Source organism: Netta rufina, assembly GCF_964035555.1.
Source record: "Netta rufina genome assembly, chromosome: 7".
NCBI lineage: Eukaryota > Metazoa > Chordata > Aves > Anseriformes > Anatidae > Netta > Netta rufina.
This window is the reverse complement of record NC_140130.1, coordinates 26,310,056-26,333,622: the sequence shown is the minus strand read 5'-3', so window position 1 is coordinate 26,333,622 and position 23,567 is coordinate 26,310,056. Positions and strand designations below refer to the sequence as shown.

The window sequence follows — 23,567 nt, the reverse complement described above, 5'->3', positions numbered from 1 at the left end:
AGTGAGGAGTGGTTCCAAGCTTTCACTTAGATCCACTGCAGGGAAGACTGCTGGTCAGACGAGACAAACCTCTCATGCTCTGGGAATCTAACCTCCTTAAAATGTCTTATGTTTTTGACCTAAAAATAAGGTGCTCAAAATTAGTAGTGTATTTAAAAATAAAATAAAATAATAATAATCTGAGTTGTAGGCTACATTGTACCCTTAAAGCACCAATCTCTAATATAGCTTTATTAGTTTCTGCCACTTAAGTATTGGCCTTGGCGTAGCAGTATAATGCCAGACAAGCTTGATCAATGCTATGAGTTATGGTGCTCCCCCAAAAAGTAGTTATTTCAAGGACTAAAAATCCAGTATTTGAGAATAAAAGCTGCTTCCTAATAGCATCCATAGTGGACTGGTGAGTCCCCTCAAGTAAAGTTGAAGGTGAATAAAATAAGATACTAATTCTGCTTTCTCCACTAGGCTAAGTTTTGATGAAGGGAAATCTTGGAGCAAGTACAGTTTCACATCTCTCCCACTGTTTGTAGATGGAGTTTTAGGGGAACCTGGAGAGGAAACTCTCATCATGACGTAAGTGAGCTTGCCATCATACTAATGTATGTACAAACTGTGGCATAATTATCTTATGAGGATCGATTATAACATAACACTCTTTCGGGCTGGTGACCAAACCGAGTGTTATCTGAAGCCAGGAGTATGTAGACTTCTGTTGCTGAATCATCAATGTCTATTTCTGATATGATTGAGGGAATGACAGTATGGTTCCTTGCAAGCTGTAAACACATTATCATTTAGCTTACAAGCAGGAAACCCCACTCCTCAAATTGAATGTGATTTAAAGCAGAGTTACTTTTGACAGATGAATATTTAAAAGAAAAATGGTGGACTATTTTTATAGCTGTGGTTTTGCTACTACTTTCTATTTTTTAAGTGAGAAGCAGAAAAATGAAGACATTCTTTGTAAGAATGAATGATAAAATGTTGCCTGGAGGCTGACTCACAAAAAATTGTGATTAGTTTCAATGTGGTATGCTGAGAACTGCATTGTGCATAAATCTGGATTCACCCTGCCTGAAATTGTGACATTTTACCTGAGATCAAGTTTGGAAAAAGAGGAGAAAATTTATTTTTCTGTCTGTAAAAAGTGAACTGACCTGTAATAAACAAAATATTTGGCTTGGAAATTAACCTGAGTTAGCAGAAATTTAGGAAGAATGGTACCTTAATGTACTGATTTTAATTCTTGTTGAAATGATTCCCAAAGCTCATAATTAAAATATGAAAATCCTGCAGGTATGACTGTCTCCAGCCTATGTCAGGTCTCTTCTGTTTGATCAGTTTGGAGAAAGACAGAATTGGGAGGCTATTGATCCACAGAATAAAAGCTATGTGTAATCTAAGAGGTTTGTGGGTATTTAGGAGCCTAAGTCTCACTTCCACTATGTCAGTCAAGTGAAAATCAGTAGGACTAGGACTTCCAAAGCAATTAATCTCTGCTGGAAATTTGTCAGTGACTGTACCTCTGTAACTACTAGACTCCATGTGGTGCTACCTTTTACTGTATGTACTTTCTGCTGTGTTCTGTAGAGTGTTTGGACATTTCAGCCACCGATCAGAGTGGCAGCTGGTGAAAATTGACTACAAGTCCATTTTTGATCGGAGGTGTGCAGAAGAGGACTACAGGCCTTGGCAACTCCACAGCCAGGTAAGAAGCAAGGAGCCCGGGATCTGGCCTGAAGCTAAATGATCCTACAGTTAAAGATCATCATGATCCACTGTTTTTTTCCTGTTAGTTATGATTCTTATCCAGAGCTGAGGGATGCAGCAGCAGTAGAAGCACTGCTGCTAAAAGAGGCCCAGACTCCTTCCTTCTGAGAAGTCCCATCCAATTTCTTCATCCTTACCTCCTTTCTCTCCTTCCATTCTCTGTCCTCATAGTCTGTATCTTAAGACCCTTCTAGTTCTCTCAAACTTGTTTCCCTACAATCCAGCCCTCTCACTCTCACATCTTATTCACTTGTTTTCATACTTGCTCCATCACTCTCAGCTGTTAGTTCTACTGTGAGAGCCAGACACTTTATTCCCCATTCTTTTGGGTCCCCCTGTGCCCTGTCCCTGGCATCCTGCATGCAGGGGCTGCACCACTCCTGGAAACATCTCTCAAGTAGCCAGCAAGCCAACCTGCTATGCGCTGTGCCTGTGCCTGCCTTGGGGGCATCTTCCCAGCTCTGCTAAGTTTGACACAATGCCTGTCTTATATCAGATTAAAACAAAATATGGTCCAAATTCTGTGGTTATATAAACACCACAGGCTCCACTGAAGTCTAAAGAGATACATACATTTTTATATCATCAAAGGTTGTCTTTCTGTGCTGGGCAATAATTTAATAATGAATATGAAATGAAAGTAGCTTGACTCCGACTAGCTGCTCATACAAAGCACAACACCACACCAAAAATACCAGTTATGCCTTAGATCTTCAGATGATGAAAATCGGTACAGCTTCCTTGAAATTCAAGAATTCACAGCATTTTACATGAGTTGCCATTCAAACCCTTCTCTTTTCATGGGCAAATCTAAACCATTAATATTTTCTTTAACTTACAGCACAAAAGGTAACAATTGAGACCCCACTGTCTTCTGTTCTTTACTTTCTTGTGCTCACATAAGCAAAAATGCCAAGGATTTTGCAGTATATCTTTGAGGATGTTGGCTTTGGAGTTTGCAGAACTATTTTTAGGAAGACGGCTGTAGACTTTTGCCTTTTGATTTGCTTTCCTTTGAGATTACAAGGCTGAGCCATGTTTTCTAGATAGAAATGTTTAACAGGGTGCTCAAGATAGTGAAAAGACAAGGAAGTGTTAACATCCAGTACATAACAAATCAAACCCCAAAAAACCTGAACTCAGAATCTGTGGAAAGTATTTACATATACATGTATTACTAATTTCTACTGAACAAAATCATTGCCAAAGAGATTAGACCAAAGAAATAGACCTGCTCTATCTCAAAGAGCAGAGGGATCAGGCTGTGGTTTCAGTTGCTGTGAAACCTAATCTATAAATGAGAAATGGGCCTGAATCAAATACTTACCGGGTCTGGAACAAATTCAGAACTGAATTTGATACATAAATAAACCCAGATCATTTATTGGTGTGTATTGGAAAAGCTGCTTTAGTTTCAATTTAAGCTTCAGTAGCTTTAATTAGCTCCACTGTACTGACATGGTATTTGACTTCCCATCTTCTTCCCTTGAGTCACAGCCCCTATTATTGCACAGTCTTGAAAAATTGGGTGTTACAAACAGCCTGGTGGGTGTCAGAGAAAGATATTTTCGGTTTTGTTTCCAGGGAGAAGCTTGCATCATGGGAGCAAAGAGGATCTACAGGAAACGCAAGTCAGAGAAGAAATGCATGCAAGGAAAATATGCAGGGGCTATGACCTCAGAGCCATGTGTGTGCACAGAAGCAGACTTTGACTGGTGAGCAATGAGCACAAAAAAATGTGTGAGATTACCTAAAATGACATGCTTCCCACCCCACAAAAACAGAATTCACTAGAGAGTCTGTAGGCTTGCAGGGAGCAGAAATTAAATGTGTAGGTGGCTAAGTAGATTCCTCCCTGATAGTGTAGGTATGTCAAAAGAAAGAAAGGGAAAGTAAGTATCTGTAATCCTTGTTAAAGCTCTCACAAAACTAATGCTGAACAAGCCATTTTCCAGGTCTCATTTGAGCTTTTTGCAGTATTAAAGTAGAAGGTTCATTTAGTCTAACTTCAGCAATGTCCAGGAATTGCTGTGAAGGTAGTACATATGACATAGTGTATAGTGTGTGTTAAGAAAATAAATTATTCATACATAAATACGCACATCTGTATATACATGTAAAAATAAGTATATGTGGTATACTAAGCAAGTCTTCAGCTTTTGGAAATCAAATATCTAGGGAATTACTCTGCTGTTTTTTATATCTGGACTATCACTTTTGATATCTTGACATTGCATTCATTAATTTGCTTAATCTCCCAAAGTCTTTTCTCCTCTCCTGTATTTTATGGGAAACAGTGTCCATTGCTGAGTTATCAATGGAGTGGTGAAATGTCAGCTTCTGATTTCATTTCAAAATTCCTGCTGATTCACAGTAATTTGCACAAAACAGACAGGGAACCACCGTGTTGGAATCTCTCTATCACTGTTTTCTCTGAGTCTGAGACAGTCCTGAATATTAATAAAATTGATTTCATGATTTGCTTCTACAAAAGTTTGTTGCAAGGTACAGAACAAAAGTACTGTAGTGATACTTGCTAGGGGAAAACATGCTTGTATTTCTTTACATTCAGTTAGAGGAAACTTTCTGCAAAATGTCTGCTGAGCTGTGAAACAATATCTCAGAGAAAACTTGGGGACATATGACAGACGTTCACATTTCACATGGACCCACAAGACCCTTCAAATCTGATGGAATCAGCAGAATTAGGCATTTTTGAAAGTCAGCTTGTTAAAAGTAGCTTGAGAAGAGTACCCTTAAAAGTACTGCAAGTTTCTGTGCCAAGCAAACTGATAAAAGGCCTTCCCTCGCCTAGGAGGGTCTTTCTTCTCTTGATGGAACCACTTTTGTTTCAGGGCAGACTATCATGTTCCCCTCCAATGCTCTCTGAGCTCTTGTTTTTCACGTAGTTCTCAGATCTGGATTTTTACTTTATCCATTTCAGCTTCCTTCTCCACTGCCTCTGAGGAAAAATGAATAAAATATTTCCATAAACATCCAGTTCAGAAATATTTACCAGAAATAGTAATCTCTTATTTATCTACTTAAAACAGTCAGAAGCATAATTTTACATAGATTTTCCAGAGAAAGGTGGAAAAGCCACTGGGAAGAGATGACAGAGGAGAAAAGAAATGACAATAAATAAATAAATAAATAAATAAACAAATCTGCTGGCTCATCTGAATTTGTCAGCCCAGCTTTACTGTGTTAACAAAAGGAAAGCTACTGCTTCTGTGCCATAGCATTCTGTGCATGCCTTCTTAAACTCTGCACTAGGCTTCCTTTCTAAAGCATCCTGCATAAGCTAGTCCAAAGAGGAATTTGGAGGAAAACTGGTGAATGAAGAAACTGAGAAAGGATGTTCTCTGTAGGGTTCTTCCTGCAAAAGGAAGAAGCACTTTCTTCATCCTCATTCCATGGTGTTTTTGAATTATTTATTTGTCTTTTTTTTTTTGTCTGTACAGGGCTCCGAATTAGAGAGGATTGAAGGATTTGTCAGGCAGGGAGAAGCCCCTTTGCTGGCTGTGCTTGTTTTTACAATCTTGAAATAAACTGGGCAGATTTATTTTTTTTTTATTAATATTAATAGTTAAAGGATCTGGACTTGTATACAGAATGCACAAGGATAACAGTCCCTGTCCCAATCAGTGTAGTTTGGACACTGAATTTTTATAGAGAAAAATTTATTATCTAAATTTTTCAGAGCATGGAGTTAAAAAAAAAAAAAAAAAAGTATATACCTGTGTGATCAGGTAATGTTTAAAAAATTTAAAAAAAAAGAAAAAAGAAAAAAGAAAAGTGTTATTCCTGTTAATTCTGTGAGTGTTGTCTTATAATTTCAGGAAAAAAAAAAAAAAGTCTTAATGGACATAAAGATTTTCTATTTTTTTTTCTCCTAGTAATGTCATAGTACTCAAAGTTCATTTCAGCTGTGTGTTCAGCCCACAGTAGTTCTTTCTCAGAGAAAAGGGCACATTGGTTTATTGTTTTACACAGCAGAAAAACTGAGTGACACTGGAAATGACTGTAGTTCCTCCAGCCTTGGAAGCGTGAGCTCTTCTGACATTAGACATCTCTTGTCATGGCCTAGGTCCAAAAGTAGCTGGGGCCAGAGCTGATCCGGCAGAGAGCTGGTGCTCAGTGCCTGGGCTGCAGCTGACAGCCAGAGGGCAATAGCGCTTCAGGAATAGGGGGCTGTGGGAACACACAGGAAAACCCTCCTCAAATCCGTCCTAGCAACGGCCTGGAAACGAGATTGTCCTTCTTCATTTAATTGATTTGAGTAAATGGATGACACTGTTACTTGTGTGTTATTAAAGCATTAATTTACCCGCTTTCCTTCCATTGTGTTCCTTCCTGCCGTCTGAATGTTATTACGGCAATATCTCTCCAGTAGAAATACTTCCCAGACACAGATGGAAATCTTTAGTGGTACTCATCCTTTAGCTACCTGTCCCCCAGGTCCTTTAATAGAAACTTTGAGTTAAGTGTCGCTCTGTCAGCCCTCCCTTGGAACCCGCTGCCATTAATACTGAGGGATTCTCCTATCAGTATACCTATATCTTACACCTCCATGGGAAGTGCCAGTCTGTTCACACTGGTGCTGGTGACTTCAAACAACTAAAGAGGGGCAAAGGAGCAGCTGAGGATCAAGTATACTTATTTCACTGATGATATTCACAAGGATCATGCAGGTGCCAGTTCTGAAATGTACATACATTTACATCCTAAAACAAACTAAATTTGCTTTATCATTCTGGTAGGCTTATTTAACTAATGAATAATAATTTTGAGTTAACCCTTAGTTCATTTTGAATGGTTGTGGAAAATGCAGAGTCACTATGCAAAGTCTATGATGCATCTCTGCATCTTTAGGGGCCTAGACACCTTCCAGGCCTGGTTTTACTGGAAAGACTCTGGGGATCTCAGATTCTCTATTAACATAAGCTGTTGTAGCCTGTTCTGAACACTGCGATGCAGGTATAACCATATGTTTTCCTGGGTCCGTCATTCAAGCTGTCACTGAATCCATCCTTCTCTGAGATAAATCTCAGTTCATATCCTGTACTACTGTGAAGCAGATACAACTCTCTTTAACACAAATTTACATTTATACCATAGTTCATTATTAGACAATCATAGTAAGCTAATAAAATGCTGGTAAGACTTCACCAGAGCTGTGGCCGCAGTTAATTATTTGTACAAGAGCTTTTGGAATCTACAGAACAAAGGCAACTTTAATCCCAGGTACCTAGATTCTGCCCTATTTGAAGTCTGAAAAGTTTGCAAAGCAGAAAGTACAAAACCACAAGTACCATTTTCAGTTTCTGGCATGTCTGACCTTAAGGTGAAACTGTTAATATTAAGCAAATCCTGTGCTTACGTGTTAAGTCATCTCCTGAGTCTCAGAAGGTATGAACAAGGCAATCACTTGTCTGACTTACCTGATTATGTCTGTACTTTAAAAATGGTGGAATATCATATTGATTTACAGTTCTTCCATGACAGTATGTTTGTCAGGTCTGTATTCAAGCTAGTTCCTTAGGGGATTTCTTTTTCCTTTGATTGTTACTTGCATTGATAATGATCTTAAATGCACTTTGATCAGGGTTATAGAATTGACTGAGATTGAATGAGTATTTGTCTTTAATTACACAGAAGGATGTGTCATCCTACTTGACTAGGACAAATAGGATTCCAGTTTAAACCCCTAAAAGTGGCCAGTGTAAAAACATTTTAATCAAGAGCTAGGCAATAGGCTGTTTCATACTGATAAAACAAGCCATGCAGGTAAATGGCTCTGCTTTTATTTTGATAGGTACATTATCTGTTTCACCTGAATTCCTTTCAGGCAGGCAGAAAATATCATCAATATATGCAAATTCCAATTCCCAGGTACCTGGCAATGACTCGGCTAGCTGATTGCAGTCTAAAGCTGATGCCTTTCCTGTTTCCAGATTTTGCTATACTGGCTCGTGCTATGGCAATCCAATTGATGCTAATGCTTGTTGATTGCTACAAAGCCCGTTGTGCCAAATTGTAGGCAGCAATTTGTTGTCAGCATCAGTGTTCTGCATGCACCAGCCTGTAGCCAAGGAATTCATTAGATTCCAAGATTGCGGAGGTGAACGGGGGGCTGCTGCATCTGTAGAGAGATACGGAACAGCAATTCATGTCATTTACTGGGATGATATTTCTGTAGGACTTTAATGAGCCAGACGATTTGCAAGCCTGGAAATAACACTGTGAAACTTCTGTGCTTAGAACTATTTCTGTTGTAGAAAATCCTATAATTTTATTCTCTTGACTTAGAAATATGATCCAAGTATAGTCAAACCTAGTTAACTCAAGCTTCCCTTGCCCAGATTTGTGGGTACTAACAGGAAGCAAAATTATAGCATGAGTATAGACAAGTGTGTAGTTAGAAATCACAGACTTGATACTCTGTATTAAATTGGACTATGGGTACTGATCCTCTCTGCAGCAGATTTTACTGTATTGTTTTGTTTTGTTTTCACCTAACTGATTGCAGAACATTGTGTGTGTACAATGTTACAGCTTTTTAATTAGACTGACACATGCTAACTTAGGAATATAGCACTGCAGTGTTGACAAATGAATTACAAAAATACAAGAGTCCCACTTGTATGTAAATATTTGTTTTCTCTAAGCAAATCAGAATGGTGTTATTCTTCATTATAAAGTGTTTCCACAGTCATAGTGCTTTTAATCCAACAAGGATGATTAGAGGAGCACATGGCAGTGGGAGAATAGGCTGGCTGATGCTTCCAAAGCAATTAAACAACATTCAATCACTAACATCTGAGTAAATAGATTCATGAAAATTCAATCACAAAAACTGAGGAAAAAAACATTTAGGTCATCTAGTTCATTGCTGTTTCCTAGAGCATGTTCTCAATTACTTGTAGCTATCCCAAGCAACACAGCTGCCAAAATGTTCTTTTGGAACAATTGTGCAGTCCAACGGGTGTTCAAGAGTGTTCCCAAGAGATGTGCTGCTTTAGTTTTCTTTTTGTTTAATGCCACCTTTTTAATTTCTCTGGTTTTAGATTACCTCAAAACATTTTTCTTTCCTGATTCAGAAGAAAAGATTGCAGGCATGAATAAAAATTAGTGACAAAATTCCTCTCATTGTCCAGCTTTCGATAACAACCCAGAGATCTTAAAATTGTTTAAAAGCAACTCATTAATTTTATTTAAACCACCATGTTTTGGCCCAGCAAGAAAAGACATTTGGGAAAAGAAAAAAAAAAGTCTTCATAATTTTAAATATTTTTGTTCTTGTTAATATTATTCTACATGTATTGTTGATCACACTGTTGATCAGCATTGGTTGCTGCCTGTTAGCAGCTGCTGAATCCAGTAGTCTGATAGAGGTGAGGTTGCTGCAGCTTTTTTATATCCCCTGATTCAAGCAGTGACAAGGTTGAGCATTTGTTCCTGGTAGACCCAAATGTACACGCAATGCATATATACATGGTTGGACACACAGATCAACCCAAACAAAAAACACAACACTTGTGCAAACACCAGTTGCCTCATCCTGTTCCCTCTCTAGGTGATCAAGATGAAATCTGATTTGTGGAAAGTATGTACATATGTAAATGTAGGTACAATATTGATCCCACCAGTACCTGGTCTTAGACACCCACTTCTATCCAGAAGCTGTCCCTGGGATGCCCAGTCTCCCCAGTTGCTGATATCTGGATGTATGAGCCTCTGAGCCCTGGAGCCACACTCCAGTTTCTGGTGCTCCTGCCCACAGGCACAGACTGTGGATCTTTGCCAGGGGATGGCCCCTGGATCCCAGGTGTGCCCAGCTGCCTCACGTGCAGACAGACACGTACAACAGGGCTCTTCACTAGCTGGTCCAGACCTACATGACTTTACATCAGTAGCCAGCCCCCAGACCAATGGTCAATTCACGGACCTGGTATCCAGCCCAGACTTGTGACCACAGCACATAGCTCCTAAGGTTTTCATCCTTCTCACTGTCCTGTCTGGCTTGATGCGCACCCAGGCACTATGTAAACACTCCAGTGATTACCTGCTGGCACCGTACCATGGGCACATGGGCCCTGTGACCCATGGTCTAACTCCAGTTGCTGACATTTAGACATGCACACTGAACAGAGAACCCCTGTCCTGGAAGAACTGTTAGAAATGGAATTTAATGAGAAGACAGGGAACAATGAAGTGAAAGTTCATAGCCAAAAAAACCACTGTGTTTACACGCAACCCATTCCTTTTCCCTCTGATTTTGTGCATTTTTGTACATTCCTCAAACCACCTTGATCCTTCCCTTTTCTTGCCTTTGATTCTTCCCCTTGGCATCTCATAATAAGTTTTGTGCAACCCCCAGATTCTCTTTTTTGGCATGGCATAATGAGCTCTGTACCCCTGCGTGCAGTAACCCTGCTCAGTCTACAAAGTAATCTGGGCAGAGCCTTCCCTGTTGATTATCTTGTAGGTCTTACCCTGGAAATGGTTTGATGGTTCTCCTTTGAACAGCCCTTAGAGGAACCAGGAAAGAGTCTTCACTGGCTCTATCCACATTATTGGTGTTCCTTATATACAAACATGAGCCTTTAGATCACATAATCTAATTTACCCTAATCCTCTTTTGTTAGACATTAGGCTACATGATATCAAAAAAATTAAAGATAACAAGAAAAAAAAAAAAAAAAGGAAGAAAGAGATCACTTAAGATCACAGTTAATGAGATAATGTCACAACTGGAATATTGGAAAGGAGTCTGTGAACCTCTGGATAGCAGTTCTCAGAAATAACGATCCATTAACTTCTCAGTTATGGTTTATGGAGAAAGCTCAGTATAAGGAATAAGAATGATTTTCCACCCAAACAGAACAGAATCCTGTTTAAAGAGTTTATTTCATTTGTTTATTTGTTTCACAAATACGGAACTAAAAATGAACAATTTTTATAGTGTCTTTATTTGGAATCAAAAACAGTTGGAATTGTTTATTTTTAGTGGAACTGAAGCTAATTTATTCATAGCTAAACCCAACTTGCAACAAAAGATTCCAGTTTGACTCATTGTTTCTGACACTTGGTTTTTGGTAGCATTTCCTCTTCCAAACCAAAATAGAAATGAAAATTGCAGCCATTACCAAATACTTCTGTTAAAGCCTTCATTCAGCTCTCTCAGAGCTGTAATTTTTCCTGTACAGCTAATGTGATATAGTTTTCAAATACAATGAATTGTTTAGCACTTCAGGTTTCTAAGATACAACTGAGACAGCAGTGATTGAATTTGGTGATCTCTGGCTTTTATTATATTTGGGTCTAGAGCTGAGCATGAGAAATACTGTTAGACTGTGGAGGTTTAACAGATAAAGAAGTAGCTCATGAACTCCCTGAATAAAACAATGGTCTGTTTCTGCTTGTTTGTGCTCATTAGAGGAATTTTGTTCTCATTAGAAGAATTATCAGTAAATTATCTTTAATTATCAGTAAAATATCTTCTAATTATTAGAAGAATTATCAGTTGTTTTATCAGTAAAAAATCAGAAACACTAGGAAGAAACAGATTGACAAAAATCAAGACTTGAATCCATAGTAGTGAGCATGAACTAATACCTGTGTTTATTCTTTTTTATTTTTTAATGTGATTTTCTTTAATGTTAAAACAGTGATTATGGATATGAACGTCACAGCAATGGGCAGTGTTTACCAGCGTTTTGGTATAATCCATCTTCTTTGTCAAAAGACTGCAGTGTTGGACAGAGTTATCTCAACAGCACTGGGTAAGTGGCACAGAAGGTGTTTTTTTAGGTAGACTAGCAACACAGATTTCAACCTGATAACAGCTACTGACAGTATTTTCTATAGGTGACTCAAAGTTGGGTAAAGCCCTGGGGACCTCTTTATTGAGTTTGTTAGGGTGCACGTTCTGGCCCTCCAGATTGCCATCATGTATTGTCCAGACCTTTCTATGAAAAATGATGCCATAAAGAAACCTGAGTGGAAAATGTAAGGCAAAGGCCAGATCACTAAATCTCTGAAAAGTCTCCTCTTAAAATCATGTGGGATCAGGTGAGGCAGAAAGGGTGGAAAATAATTTAGAGGATTGATGTGTAAACTGATGTATAAGTGAAAAGAAACAATAGATGGGCAGCTACTCCAAATGCTGATTGTTCTTTGGCTTTCTTGGAAGTCAATAAAGATATATTATATATTAAAAGACTGACCTTAAGCTGCATTTCTCATGCAAGTGATAAAACAAAGGAATCCAAGCTGCTTTGACATTTTGTACATAGATATAGTTTAGATAGATATAATTTGCTTTTTTTCTTCAACTTTGTAATTTCTGTTGCTCTGGAGAGTTACATCTTGAGTGAGAGATGTCTCACAGCTGATGAGAAGTGAATAGTTTTATGATGTGAGAAAATCTTCTTAACTACACCTAAAAATATAATAACAGAATACAATTCCATACTGTATGTGCATATTACTTATTTATAACTTTATAGTTATTTAACTTATAACCTAGATCATCATATAAATCTATATTTTATGCGATCTATGTAGTATGTGATATATAGATGTGTTACATATCATATGCTATTAACAACATAATTATTTACTTGTATATTAGGTACACAGGGATTGCTTGGCTGAGAGGCAACAATAAAAAGTTGTCTTCCAACCTCCCTAGTCTAAAGAAACCTTGAAAATGGCTCCCTGTTTCCAGTTAACCCTGTTAACCCCTACCTCCTTGCATCTTGCAGAGATTTCTCTCTTTACCTTTGCAGGTACCGGAAAGTTGTTTCTAATAACTGCACAGATGGTGTGAGAGAACAGTACACAGCAAAACCACAACAATGTCCTGGCAAAGCCCCCCATGGACTTCGCATAATCACCACTGATGGCAAATTGACAGCTGAGCAAGGACATAATGTCACTTTCCTGGTGCAGCTGGAAGAGGTAGGCTCTATTTTTGTTACATCCCAAGCCTCATGGCTGCATTTCAGTCTGATTCATGCCAGACAAAGTTTGTAAAGTGGTGAAGAGGTGAACCAAGAGGGTGTGAAATAAAGTCAGCTCCATGATGTAGCTGTGGCAAAGTATACTCTAAAAGGTAACGGATGACGTATGAATACATGTACAGTGAGACTGAAAGTCTATCCTGTGCAAAGGGTAATTGGGAGAAGTTGATAAAAACTGGGAACTGGCCTTGCCTGGGAATTTCACAGTAGGACTGGAGAGCAGGCCAGTTATATGCTATAATACAAAGGAGAATAAACTATGGTTCTAGGAGCGTAATTGTTTATACACTACATTATTTACCAAATTAGCTATTTCAGTGACAAAAATCACAGCACTTACCAGAAAAGTTAAACAACCCAGCAAACAAGCAACTGTCCTGCCATAAAACAGTGTCAAATTTATAGAATCACAAAACAGCTGAGGTTGGAAAGGATCTCTGGAGTTTGTATAGTCCAGCCCTGTTTCTCAAAAGGAAATTTCTGTCCCTTGCAAACAAAGCAGAGGTATCACAAAACAAGAACTTGCCATTTTCTGTTTAGTTCTGCCTTGCACTGGTATGGAACATAGTATAATCTAGGATATTTAACATTCACCCAATCTGTCCCACCTGTTATTGCTGAAGAGAAGGCGTCAGACATGTTGCAAAAGGCTGGATATGTGTGTATGCATGTGTCATTTTGCCCAGTGACACATGAGGAAAGTGTGTCCTAATCAACCCTTTCCCCCTGAAGTAGTGGCCAATATTTTTAAGTGCTTGCCTGTGGTGAGGAGTCCTCCTTCAGCTTTTATCGGACTCAGTAAAAAAAACAAAGAAAACCAACAACTGGTCTTTGCTTGTGTTTGTAGTCCCTTCTCATCTATGTATCTCATGTATTCATGCATCCCTCTGAGACAGTTTGTTTGAAGCCTTCAGATCTGCAGAGGTGTTCCATGCACCACAGCCTCTCAGCTCTATTTGTTCATGCCTGTGTTCCACTTGACCCACAGGACAAGGGATAGGGGGTTTAAACTAAAAGAGTGTAGATTTAGATAAGCAGATACAAATCATGGCAATAAAAAATGATGTTTACACTCACCTGTGGGAGTCAGACAGGAACCACAGCACAGGGGGGTTTCTTAGAGAATCTCCTTATGTCTGCAATGATGCTCAATGTTGGGACTGTGGACTCTGTCATTCTGATGATGATACTATGTTAGATTGGAAAGGTTTCTCCAGGTTAGTTCTCGTATTAGTCTGGGTATAATCATCATGATAATCTTACTGAATGACAGCAGCCAGAAAGTACTAACACTTCCTTCTGTAGTCAGCAGGTGTCCCATTCCATGAAGCATTGCTGAAGTGTTTAATAAATGGAGCACTGTACTTACACTGGTAATTTTGCTCTTAAATTTCTATTGAGATAGGCAGAATAGCAACAGAATCTCTGTCACTAAATGGCAGCACAAGAGAAATCCAGGTGTTCTTTAAAGTACATTTTTCTATTGCCTCAAAATAGTGCTGGTTTATAGGTTAATTCTTTGTCCTGGCCTGGAGTCTATGCACAGACCAAGGGCTGGTACCTCTCACCTGTGGCACTCAACAATAGTTTTTCCTCAACATAAACGACTTGAATCCTTGCTTTATTTTTGCACAGCAATAAAAATTGAACCCAAAACAGAATGAAAACTGCAAAGACATTTTTCCTGCTCAAGTTCTTAAACCCAACATCCCTGGCATATTTTCCTGCTCCATTGTAGAAAATAAATAGAGGAGTTTTATTAAGTGGGTGTTGTTTCTGCATGCTTTCCCCATCACATGGTCATGAAGGTCTCCTGCCTGTCACAAACCCAACTGTTATTTGTGTATTTGAGTTATTGGTAGGAACATCAGACATTTGCTGTACTGCTTCAGCAGAGACACTAAAAGCAGCCGCACAACACTTTTCAGCACAATGGCTTTCAAACTTGTTTTGTCTGATTGCTCATACATCTTTGCTGAGGAAATGGATGGTAAAGACATTCAGGGCAGAACGGTTCAGGGCTTTAGCTGTTTCATTACAAATAATTCACAGAGAAACTGCCTACTCTAATTTATTTTTTATCTTGATAAAATGACAGCCAAAAGTCTTTGACATTCCAGGTCTGCTTCGGTTCTCACTTGCCAAAGTCACTCTACTGGGAGTAGATTTTGGCTTGCTTTTGCCTACTTTCTTTTGCTGTTTGATGTTTGCATTAGGTTAATATGTGAGAAAACTCATTTGTTCTAACAGTTCAAGCCATGGGCTAGAATTCAGGCCACCTGATCTCATTCCTGAACTGCACTCTCAGCTCTTTCTGTGTCACCTTGAGTAGAAACTTAACATTTTACTTATTTGTTCCCTCATCTGAAAATAGAGCTTTCTCCTTCATGCGCTCCATGCGTTTCATTTTTATGCTGAATGCTTATAAGGCTAGAGAATTTTCTCTTACCAGGTGAATATACAAGTACAGCCCTGGATTTCGTGTAAATTGCAATGGGTTTCTGTAGTGACAGTGTTAAAAAATTGTTACCCAAGGTACGTTGTGTCTCGGGTACATTCAATGAGCAAGGGGGACCCTGCTGGCAGGGGGACAGTACTATTAGCATTCCCCACTGCAGCACTGTGGTTTGGTGTGATTCAGAATTCAATTCAGCTAAAGTCTCTGGAGATGAGCTTAACATTAGGATTGTTTTGCTTGTTTGTGTGCCCAAATTTAAGATGCACAACTAGGAGTACTTGAAAGCATAGGTTGTAGTTTTTCACAATATCCCAGCGTGTTCCCCCTTTTGATATCACAAGTTAGTTAGCAATGAATATGAAAATCTGAAACCTTCATCCTAACTTTAAACACACATGCTGAATCATGGCTGTTTATCTTACTAATAGTAGCATGTTCCTGTTAGTAACACACAGCCAAGGATCAGTACACCCTCTCCCCCATACCACTGTCATCTGAATTATAATTGCATTTGTTACTGATAATGACAAACTTGTTAGGAGAAATCACAGCCTTTCATGCATTTTTAAATTCACCGCTGAAATTCCATGAAAATATACAAAATTTAATCTCTCCTTCATAATGACACAAAACACCACAGTCTTCAAAAGCATCTTCAGTCATACAAGTTGAATTATTTGGCATAGTCCTGAGAGTCCGTATTTGTTTGTTCCTGTGAAGCACAAAAGATCTAGTCCTCTAGAAAAGGCTTATAGATGAGTGGTGATGGCAGAACTGACAGTCAGGATGAGAGATTTGATTAGTACAATTAACTGTTTTGGTGTAGAAAAAGAGGTGCATGTGGAAAGCGTCAGGCTATTTGTCCTCATAAAAAAGTGAATTCTATTCAATTTTGGCTTTTTTAAAAAAAAAAAGTTAAGAGCATGTCTGTAAGCAGGAATTTACAGATGAAAACACGATTTTCTGTATTTGATCAAGTTGAACATAAATACATTTTAAAATTAATCATATGCTTACACGGATATAGACCAAAGGTATCCCATGCACAGATGCTCAGTTGCAATGGAAATGTTTGATGGATGTTTTATGATGGTGACAGGAAAATGCCACAGTGGGAAGAAAGTTTGACCTAAAGAAAACACAAAACAGAGTTTGAAAACATTAATTCATGAAGACAATCCAACAACAGTGGTGTCCTGCCTCTTGCAGAAGATAATTAAATCCATTTTCAACATCTGTAAGGAAGAGGTACAAGTTGATGCATAATTGAAGACTTAAAAATTAAACCTGAAACATGGGTACCGAAATTAGAAACCTTGAACTGTGTTTCATAGTTTTAATACTTCAATTTATATACAAAGACTGGAATTTAATAAGGAAGATTCATGATTACAACCTTCTGGGCAAGATTCAGACAGTGTTTGAGAGAGAATCCTGATAGATGGGTTGGAATGAGCCCTAACCTCAGATACACCAAAATACCCAGGGCTGCATAAAAGCAATCAAAATGTAACAATATTGTTGTGAACTAGATAGGCTGTTTCTTGGCATACCCTGAGGCAGAGAGCTTCACAGAGTTTGTTGGAAGCATATAGGTCTTGTGTATGCTTTACTGTTTTGGCAAGATACAGGGAAAATGTGCATTTGGCTTTGGGGGAGGGTGAGGGTTGTGTTTATGATTAGAAATTCCCTAGGTGTTTAATGAGAAAATCCCTTAGAAAATAGTAAATTTCCAATTTATATTTTACTATCAAATGTTCTGTAGGTAAAAGGCATAAGATGGGGTCTTGGGAAAATTGTTTTTAATTCCCAGGGCTTTTTCACAGGTCACAAGGAGCACTCGTGCTTGAAGTTCAGCATATGCTTATGTCTTTGGCTGGACTAAAGTCTTTATCAAGATTGCAGTGTAGTTCTTCAGGTATATCCAACATTGTTCATACTGCAACATATTATAAATTAAATACTGTATATTTTACCTAATACAAAGTAAGATTAAATCCACTAAAATTACTTTTATTTTTCTAGCTATTGTAATTGGTTGCTGCCTAGCTTAGTGTGATTAAAGTACAGGAGCTGAATGCAGAGATACCACCACAAGCAGCCAACTTGGCAAATTTTTCCCTTGATGCCAAAGAGCCCTGGCATTAAAGCCCTCTTACAGCACAGGCCAGAGAGGCTGACCAAAGATAACTCAGTGCTGATTGCATCCAAGTGCTTTGCTGTGGCTGCAGAAATAATGCGGTGAGTTTTATGTCCACCTTAATCAGGCTAAAAGCTTTAGGAAACCCTATCACAGAGCACTGGATTTGTCAAAATGATGAGAAGTCAGAAAAAGCAACAGGAGAGATTTTAGTAAGAGATATGTATATGCATCAATCTTTTGGAAAACAAAACCTCTCTTGGTAAGATAGCCACTTGCAAATGGCTCTCTAGAGCTGCCTGAGACACAGACAGCTGGGGTTGATGTAGATCAGGTGTAGGATGTACTGAAATGTTTTGATTTGGGCTTACCTGCTTTATCCTCTGTCTTGTGCCCATGCTCTCTCCTGGCACAGATAAAACATTATTAAAAAATCAAAACCACAGTCTCTTTGTTTTCCTGACTTTTTTCTTCCCCTTTCTAAGCTAGAATTTTAAATGTCAGCCTTTCAAAATGTGGCATTTTCAGAGAAGTGTTATAGCCTGGATCTTACTGAATGGAAAATGTTTTTTTCCAGTTCAAAGAGTTTTAAAACAAAACAGGAAAGGCCAAGACAAATGAAAAAGACTGGGGGAACAGCAGCTGAAGTTCTTCTTCAATTAGTTTTTTCAGATGTCCCTGTCAGCATCTTTTCTCCCTAGGGAATTAGGAAGAAAATTTGAAATCTAAATCCTCCATGTGTTGGAAATGGCTCCCTTCTGTGGCAGCACCTGTAGACACTATGGCTTTTATGGCAATAGAGAAAATGAAGATGAGATAAAACACTCTTTAGGGCATGAATTTTGACACTTGCAGAAACAGGGCTTTTCTAACATTGAATCACCCTGTTCATGTTCCTCTGCTACCTCAAATATTCAGGGGAATGTACATTGTCCTGAAATACATCTCAGCTGCATGAACTCAAATATACTCAGAGATGATAAAGCCAGCAGGGTCACTACAGTGGTGTGGTTTAACCATGCAGACTGCTTTGTCCCAACAGTATGGCTTTACTGAATAATTGTTTTACTTAAAGATATCATCTCTTTTTAGTAAAACAAACAACAACAACAAGAAAGAGTAAAGCCCTAGCGATGGGATTAACAGAACTGGAAGAGGGTATTTAGAGAACTCTGTCTTTGGTCTCAGTGAAGCACCATGCTTGAGAGAATATATTTCCCCTTTGACCAGGGGTTCAGAGCAGAGGAACTCATGCATGCTCACCTTTCTTTGTGGACACATATCCCATCTGATACCTGATTGTTGGCTCGGTCAAACAGGACATCAAGTCAAGATACCCCAGAACACTGCATCTTACTTGAAACTTTGCAGAGCCTCTTTCAAATAACTCACTTCACCAAGGGGCTTAACTTCAGAAACTTATTTAAGATCAACCCAGGGGCAACCTGGATCTGGCTTAACACATGAGGTCCCCATGTTCTTTTTTGTTTGATTGCTTGTTTTTCTGCCAGCATATTCAATTTGGCCTTCTCCCTAGTGACTCAGCATCTCAGGGTTCTTTTGCCCTTGCTGGTGCTCTCAGAAGGAGGACAGGGAGCTGCTGTCTTTACCTTCAAGACTCTGTACAGAAACAGCATAACATATCTGTAGGAAGCCCCAGGCATGTAACTCTGTCATGGGATGCCTTTCCCTCCACACATTCAGCCTGGGATCCTCCAAAGCAGAGCAATACTTTTATTTCTGTCTCATCATTTTGGAAGCAACTGAGATTCCAGCAGGGTGCCAGGGTAGTGTAATGACTGCCGCTTTAACCTCTACAGAGCATCTGGGACAATTTATCTCTCTTGTTATCCCCAGGTATAGCTCTTCTCCCCCTGCTTTCCAATCAGCCAGGCCTCCACCATTTCTGACTTCACAACAAGTGATAAAAAGACTGAGGAAACATGCTGAATGGAAGCAGTTCTGTCACAGTTCCCTCACACACACACACACATTTCCTTTTCCAATGTGGAAACCTGCCTGATGCCAACCATTTACACAGGTACCTTTCATTCCAGCTGGGCATCCAGAGGACTGTCTTGGTGGAGTTGAGGGGGGGAAGGAAACCAAATCAAAGTAAATTGAATATCCTTTCAGCCAGTTTTATGAACTGCCCTCAGCTATTAATTTAGCAGTGTTCTTCCAGACAGTGGCAGCTGCTCCAGCACCGGCCTGTGGAGGAAGCTGCTCCATGGCAACAGGCAGCAAGCGTGAGCTTACCCGCGTGAGCATCATGCAGAGCCACTGAGGGGCACTTTCAAAAGGAGCAGGAATGCTTAAAATTGTGACAAGATACCGCATCTCCCCTGAAAGGGAGAAGATCCGTAGCAGCCACTGTTGCTATACAGGTCAGTGTAGGCTGTGCAGCGATTTTGCTGTCAGAAGCTGCCCTTACCATGGGCATACCTCTGCCTTGTGATATAGGAAAGGCTTGCAAGTGTTTGTAGTGTGTGACATATGGATTATCTGGAATTATTATTATTATTATTTTTTTTAAATAGGTGTGACTTCTCAGTGTTTGTCTGCGTGTTAAACTGGCTTGCAAACAAAAAATCAAAAATTTGCTTTTTGCCTGTAAAACAGAATAATGAAATGTAACCTCCTTTGGGTTTAAAATACTTTTTAGGGCTGGATGACTTCGATGTTGAGTTTGATGGAGCTGCATGGACCAGGCTGAAATTCAGTTTCAAGAACAGAAGATTAAAACCAGTTCTAGGATTGCTTCACATTAAAGTGTCTGGCATGAGCAATACAAATCCCTGATATCCTTGGCTTTCGTTTTAGCATTTTTTCCCCCAGCTGTGAATTTTATTTATTTATTTGTTGTGATTTATTGCAACAGTTCTGAAGCCTGCTAGACTGGCAGTCCAGGACACTGATGTCACAAAGTAGCAGTCTGAGTTATGCTACAAACCCTCTCTGCTAGGATAATCTGTAGGCAGAAGGATAAGAGTTTAATCAGCCCTGTTAATTTATTAGCACTTCTCTTTTGACGCAGGGACAAAGTGTCCCATTTAGTGTTAGTACTGTTGGTAGCTATTCTGAAGCAAACACAAATCCAGGTCATTTTAATCAAGCCGTGGTGTATAAGCATGGCTTTGGCCTCTTGAGAGTTTTGTAAAAATACATAAGTCATAAGCTTCTGTAAGCCGTTGTTATCATGTGAGGCTGAAGTAGTTCTTTTAACACCCCGCCACTTTGATATAGTTAACCCTACCCAGAGGACTTCTCAAAGTTCCTTCTTGCTTTGTTCTACTTATCTACTTATTATGACTTAAATGTAAAACTCACAAAGTGGGTTGTTCCAAATATTCTTGAGGCAACTTCAATAGCTACCCATGTCCTCGGTGCTTGTTGAGATGAGAATGATTCCCCACCACAACACACAACTTCACAATAAGGAGACCCAGCCAGTATGTTTTCCAGAAGATCCCCTAGCTCCCCTGATAGCTAGAAAAGCAGGGCTACAGAACACATCTTTGATAATATTTCCTTAACAGTGCAGCCAAGTCAACCACAAGAACTATCACTTTCTCTCCACTGACTAATAAGCAGGTTGATGAAGTCGCCACCTTTCCTCTGGTAGCATCAGACTGTGGACTGATGTGCCAGGAGATCTTTTCCAGAAGAAAAATTAAAAAAAAAAAAAAAATCAGAGTCTATTTTGACCCTTTCTCTTTTCTGTCACCACAGGGAGACCTTCAGAGATCCCTCATTCAGGTGGATTTTGGAGATGGCATTGCTGTTTCATATGCTAATCTCAGCTCAACAGAAGATGGGATCAAGCATATTTACCAAAACGTGGGCATATTCCGAGTGACCGTGCTAGTGGAAAACAGCCTGGGATCTGACAATGCTGTTCTGTACCTGCATGTAACATGTATGTTCATAATGATTTTTAGCTTTTGTCATTCTTTATATATATATATATATATATATATATATATATATAATTTTCTCTTGGAGATGATGTTTGAGGCTTTGCAGCTGGGAGGGGAGTGATGGAAGATGATGAGTGTTTATCTGTCCTCCAGCAGAGGACTCCAGAATGGGAGGAGACACAGAGAATAGTTACATTTGCTTTTTGAACCACATTTTACCTTCAATTTTGGGTGGTCTGCTCTGAGACACCTCAGAGGAGTGTCCGTCCCTTTCTGAATTGCCTTGTCAATAGCATGTTTACAGTTCCACAAAAATAAAGAGATTCAGGATCTGTAATCACTTTTAAAAGCCTTGACTTATACTTTGTGCATGTGTTTTGCCCCCTAATGAAATGCAGCTGCATTTGGGATGCAAACCAGTGCATTTCAGTCTTTCTGTTGTCATAGGAACCAAAATCTTGGTGTTAAAGTGTATAACAAGAAGAAATATTATCTTCACATTGCTGTTTAGCTGTTCTTTTCAACCTTTTTATACTTCACCTGTCTCTGATTTACCACTGAAATGTATCTCAGTCCTTGCAGAAAATAATCAGTGTGTTCTTTAATCTTTATTCTGTCTCACGTTTATGAAACCAAAGGGTTGAACTGTTACTGGAATTTCATAATATCCCTAACGGATTGGCGGGGGAAAGGGTGCACATAATTTACTTTATATGGTGTTCCCCCCACCCTTTTGGTTAATAGTTTATATTTTAGACTGTGTATTTTTGTGGCAGATTTAATGGAAAAAAAAGGAAAATCTAAAACTTAGTTATTTTTATGTAAGTTGTGCTTACAAAATATCACAGCCACCACTAAAGTAACTCTACATACTCTCTAGACAATTTAGCACATTCCATGTACTCCAGTTTTGGTGTTACTTATAGCACGAAAGCATCTGCCTCTTTAGGGGAAGAGGGCAGCTCTTTAATGGTGCACAGTCATATCAGCAGATGGGAGCAGTGGGAGTGGTAGCTGTGGGAGACAGTGGCTTTATGAGGGAGCACTGAGCTCTAGGGGAGTGGGAACAAATACCTCCCTGATTGCCTTCCTTTAGAAAGACCTTAACATTCTCGACCAAGGTGTACCGTTTATGATTCCCTAACCTGATACTGTCCTGTGGCAAACTTTTATGTCACATAATCCTTCAGCAGTGCCATGTGTTTCCAAAACTCATAATTATATCTTGCAAAAAGATCTGTATTGATAAATCAGGTTATTATCAAGCTTTTTTTATTTTTATTTTATTTTATTTTATTTTATTTTATTTTATTTTATTTTATTTTATTTTATTTTATTTTATTTATTTTTTTATTTTTTTTAATTTTTTTTATTATTTTTATTTGGGGACTTAGCCCATACCACTTTTGTGTAAATGCACTGGTGAGTCAAGGTAAGTTCTCAGCTTTCAGACAGCTTTATTTTTTTTTATTTATTTAGTATTTTATTTTTTATAATATCATCCCATATAGAGTAGGGAAAAGGATGTTTGCAGTAGAGAGATATTTTCTGTAGTCACTTTGCCTTCCTGTTTGTGCTTGGAAACTTAGCAGGCTGCAGAAATCCTTCTCCCTCTGCTGCCAGTTGTGAAAGTCAGCTCAACAGAAGCCATGGTTTGTTTATTTATTTATTTATTTATTCACTCTGTAAAAGGTCATTGGAATCAAATGGAGAAGTGTTTTGGTAGTTGATATTTCACAGAAGGTTCTGACAGCCTTCTGTGATCAGGGTTTGTAATTGTTTGCTGTTTGACAAGAGATGATTCCACAGGGACCATTGCACATGCTTTGTCTATCTGCACACTAATGAGGCCACATGAAGCAACAACTGCTTTCTCATGCAACAACAAAATGGAAGAAGAAGGCAGGGGCCCAGCCCTCACCCTCACTCATATTGGCTTTCTGGGTAAAACAATTTTAATCAATTTTCTCAAGCCATTGAAAGCTTAAGAACTACTTTAGTTGTTTTAGCCATACAACAAACAAACAATATCCACATGTGTTCATGTAACTTAGCAGCTGATAAAATGTAAATTTCTGTGTTGTGATGAAGCCAACATGGGACTTAAATACTGCATGATCATTGCAGCAGGACCTGAAGCAGACACCTGACCCCCTGGAGAAGTCACATCCCTGAAGTATGTCTCTCACCTCTCTCTATGCAAAGATTTAGGGACCTCAGAAAAGGCTGCAAACTGAGCATAGTTTATT

The 23,567-nt window shown here is 38.9% G+C and overlaps 1 protein-coding gene across 1 annotated transcript in view; it reads left to right on the top strand.

Annotated features, from left to right (window-relative positions):
* LOC311211165 (VPS10 domain-containing receptor SorCS1-like) overlaps positions 1–23,567 on the top strand; it is a gene marked incomplete at both ends in the record, with an annotated part of 286,853 nt that overhangs the window by 235,722 nt on the left and 27,564 nt on the right. The window contains 6 exons of the mRNA XM_084289719.1: positions 466–573; positions 1,591–1,708; positions 3,355–3,485; positions 11,445–11,558; positions 12,567–12,738; positions 21,131–21,317. Of these exons, the coding sequence (XP_084145845.1) occupies positions 466–573; positions 1,591–1,708; positions 3,355–3,485; positions 11,445–11,558; positions 12,567–12,738; positions 21,131–21,317 (830 nt within the window). The remainder of the gene's footprint in view (positions 1–465; positions 574–1,590; positions 1,709–3,354; positions 3,486–11,444; positions 11,559–12,566; positions 12,739–21,130; positions 21,318–23,567) is intronic.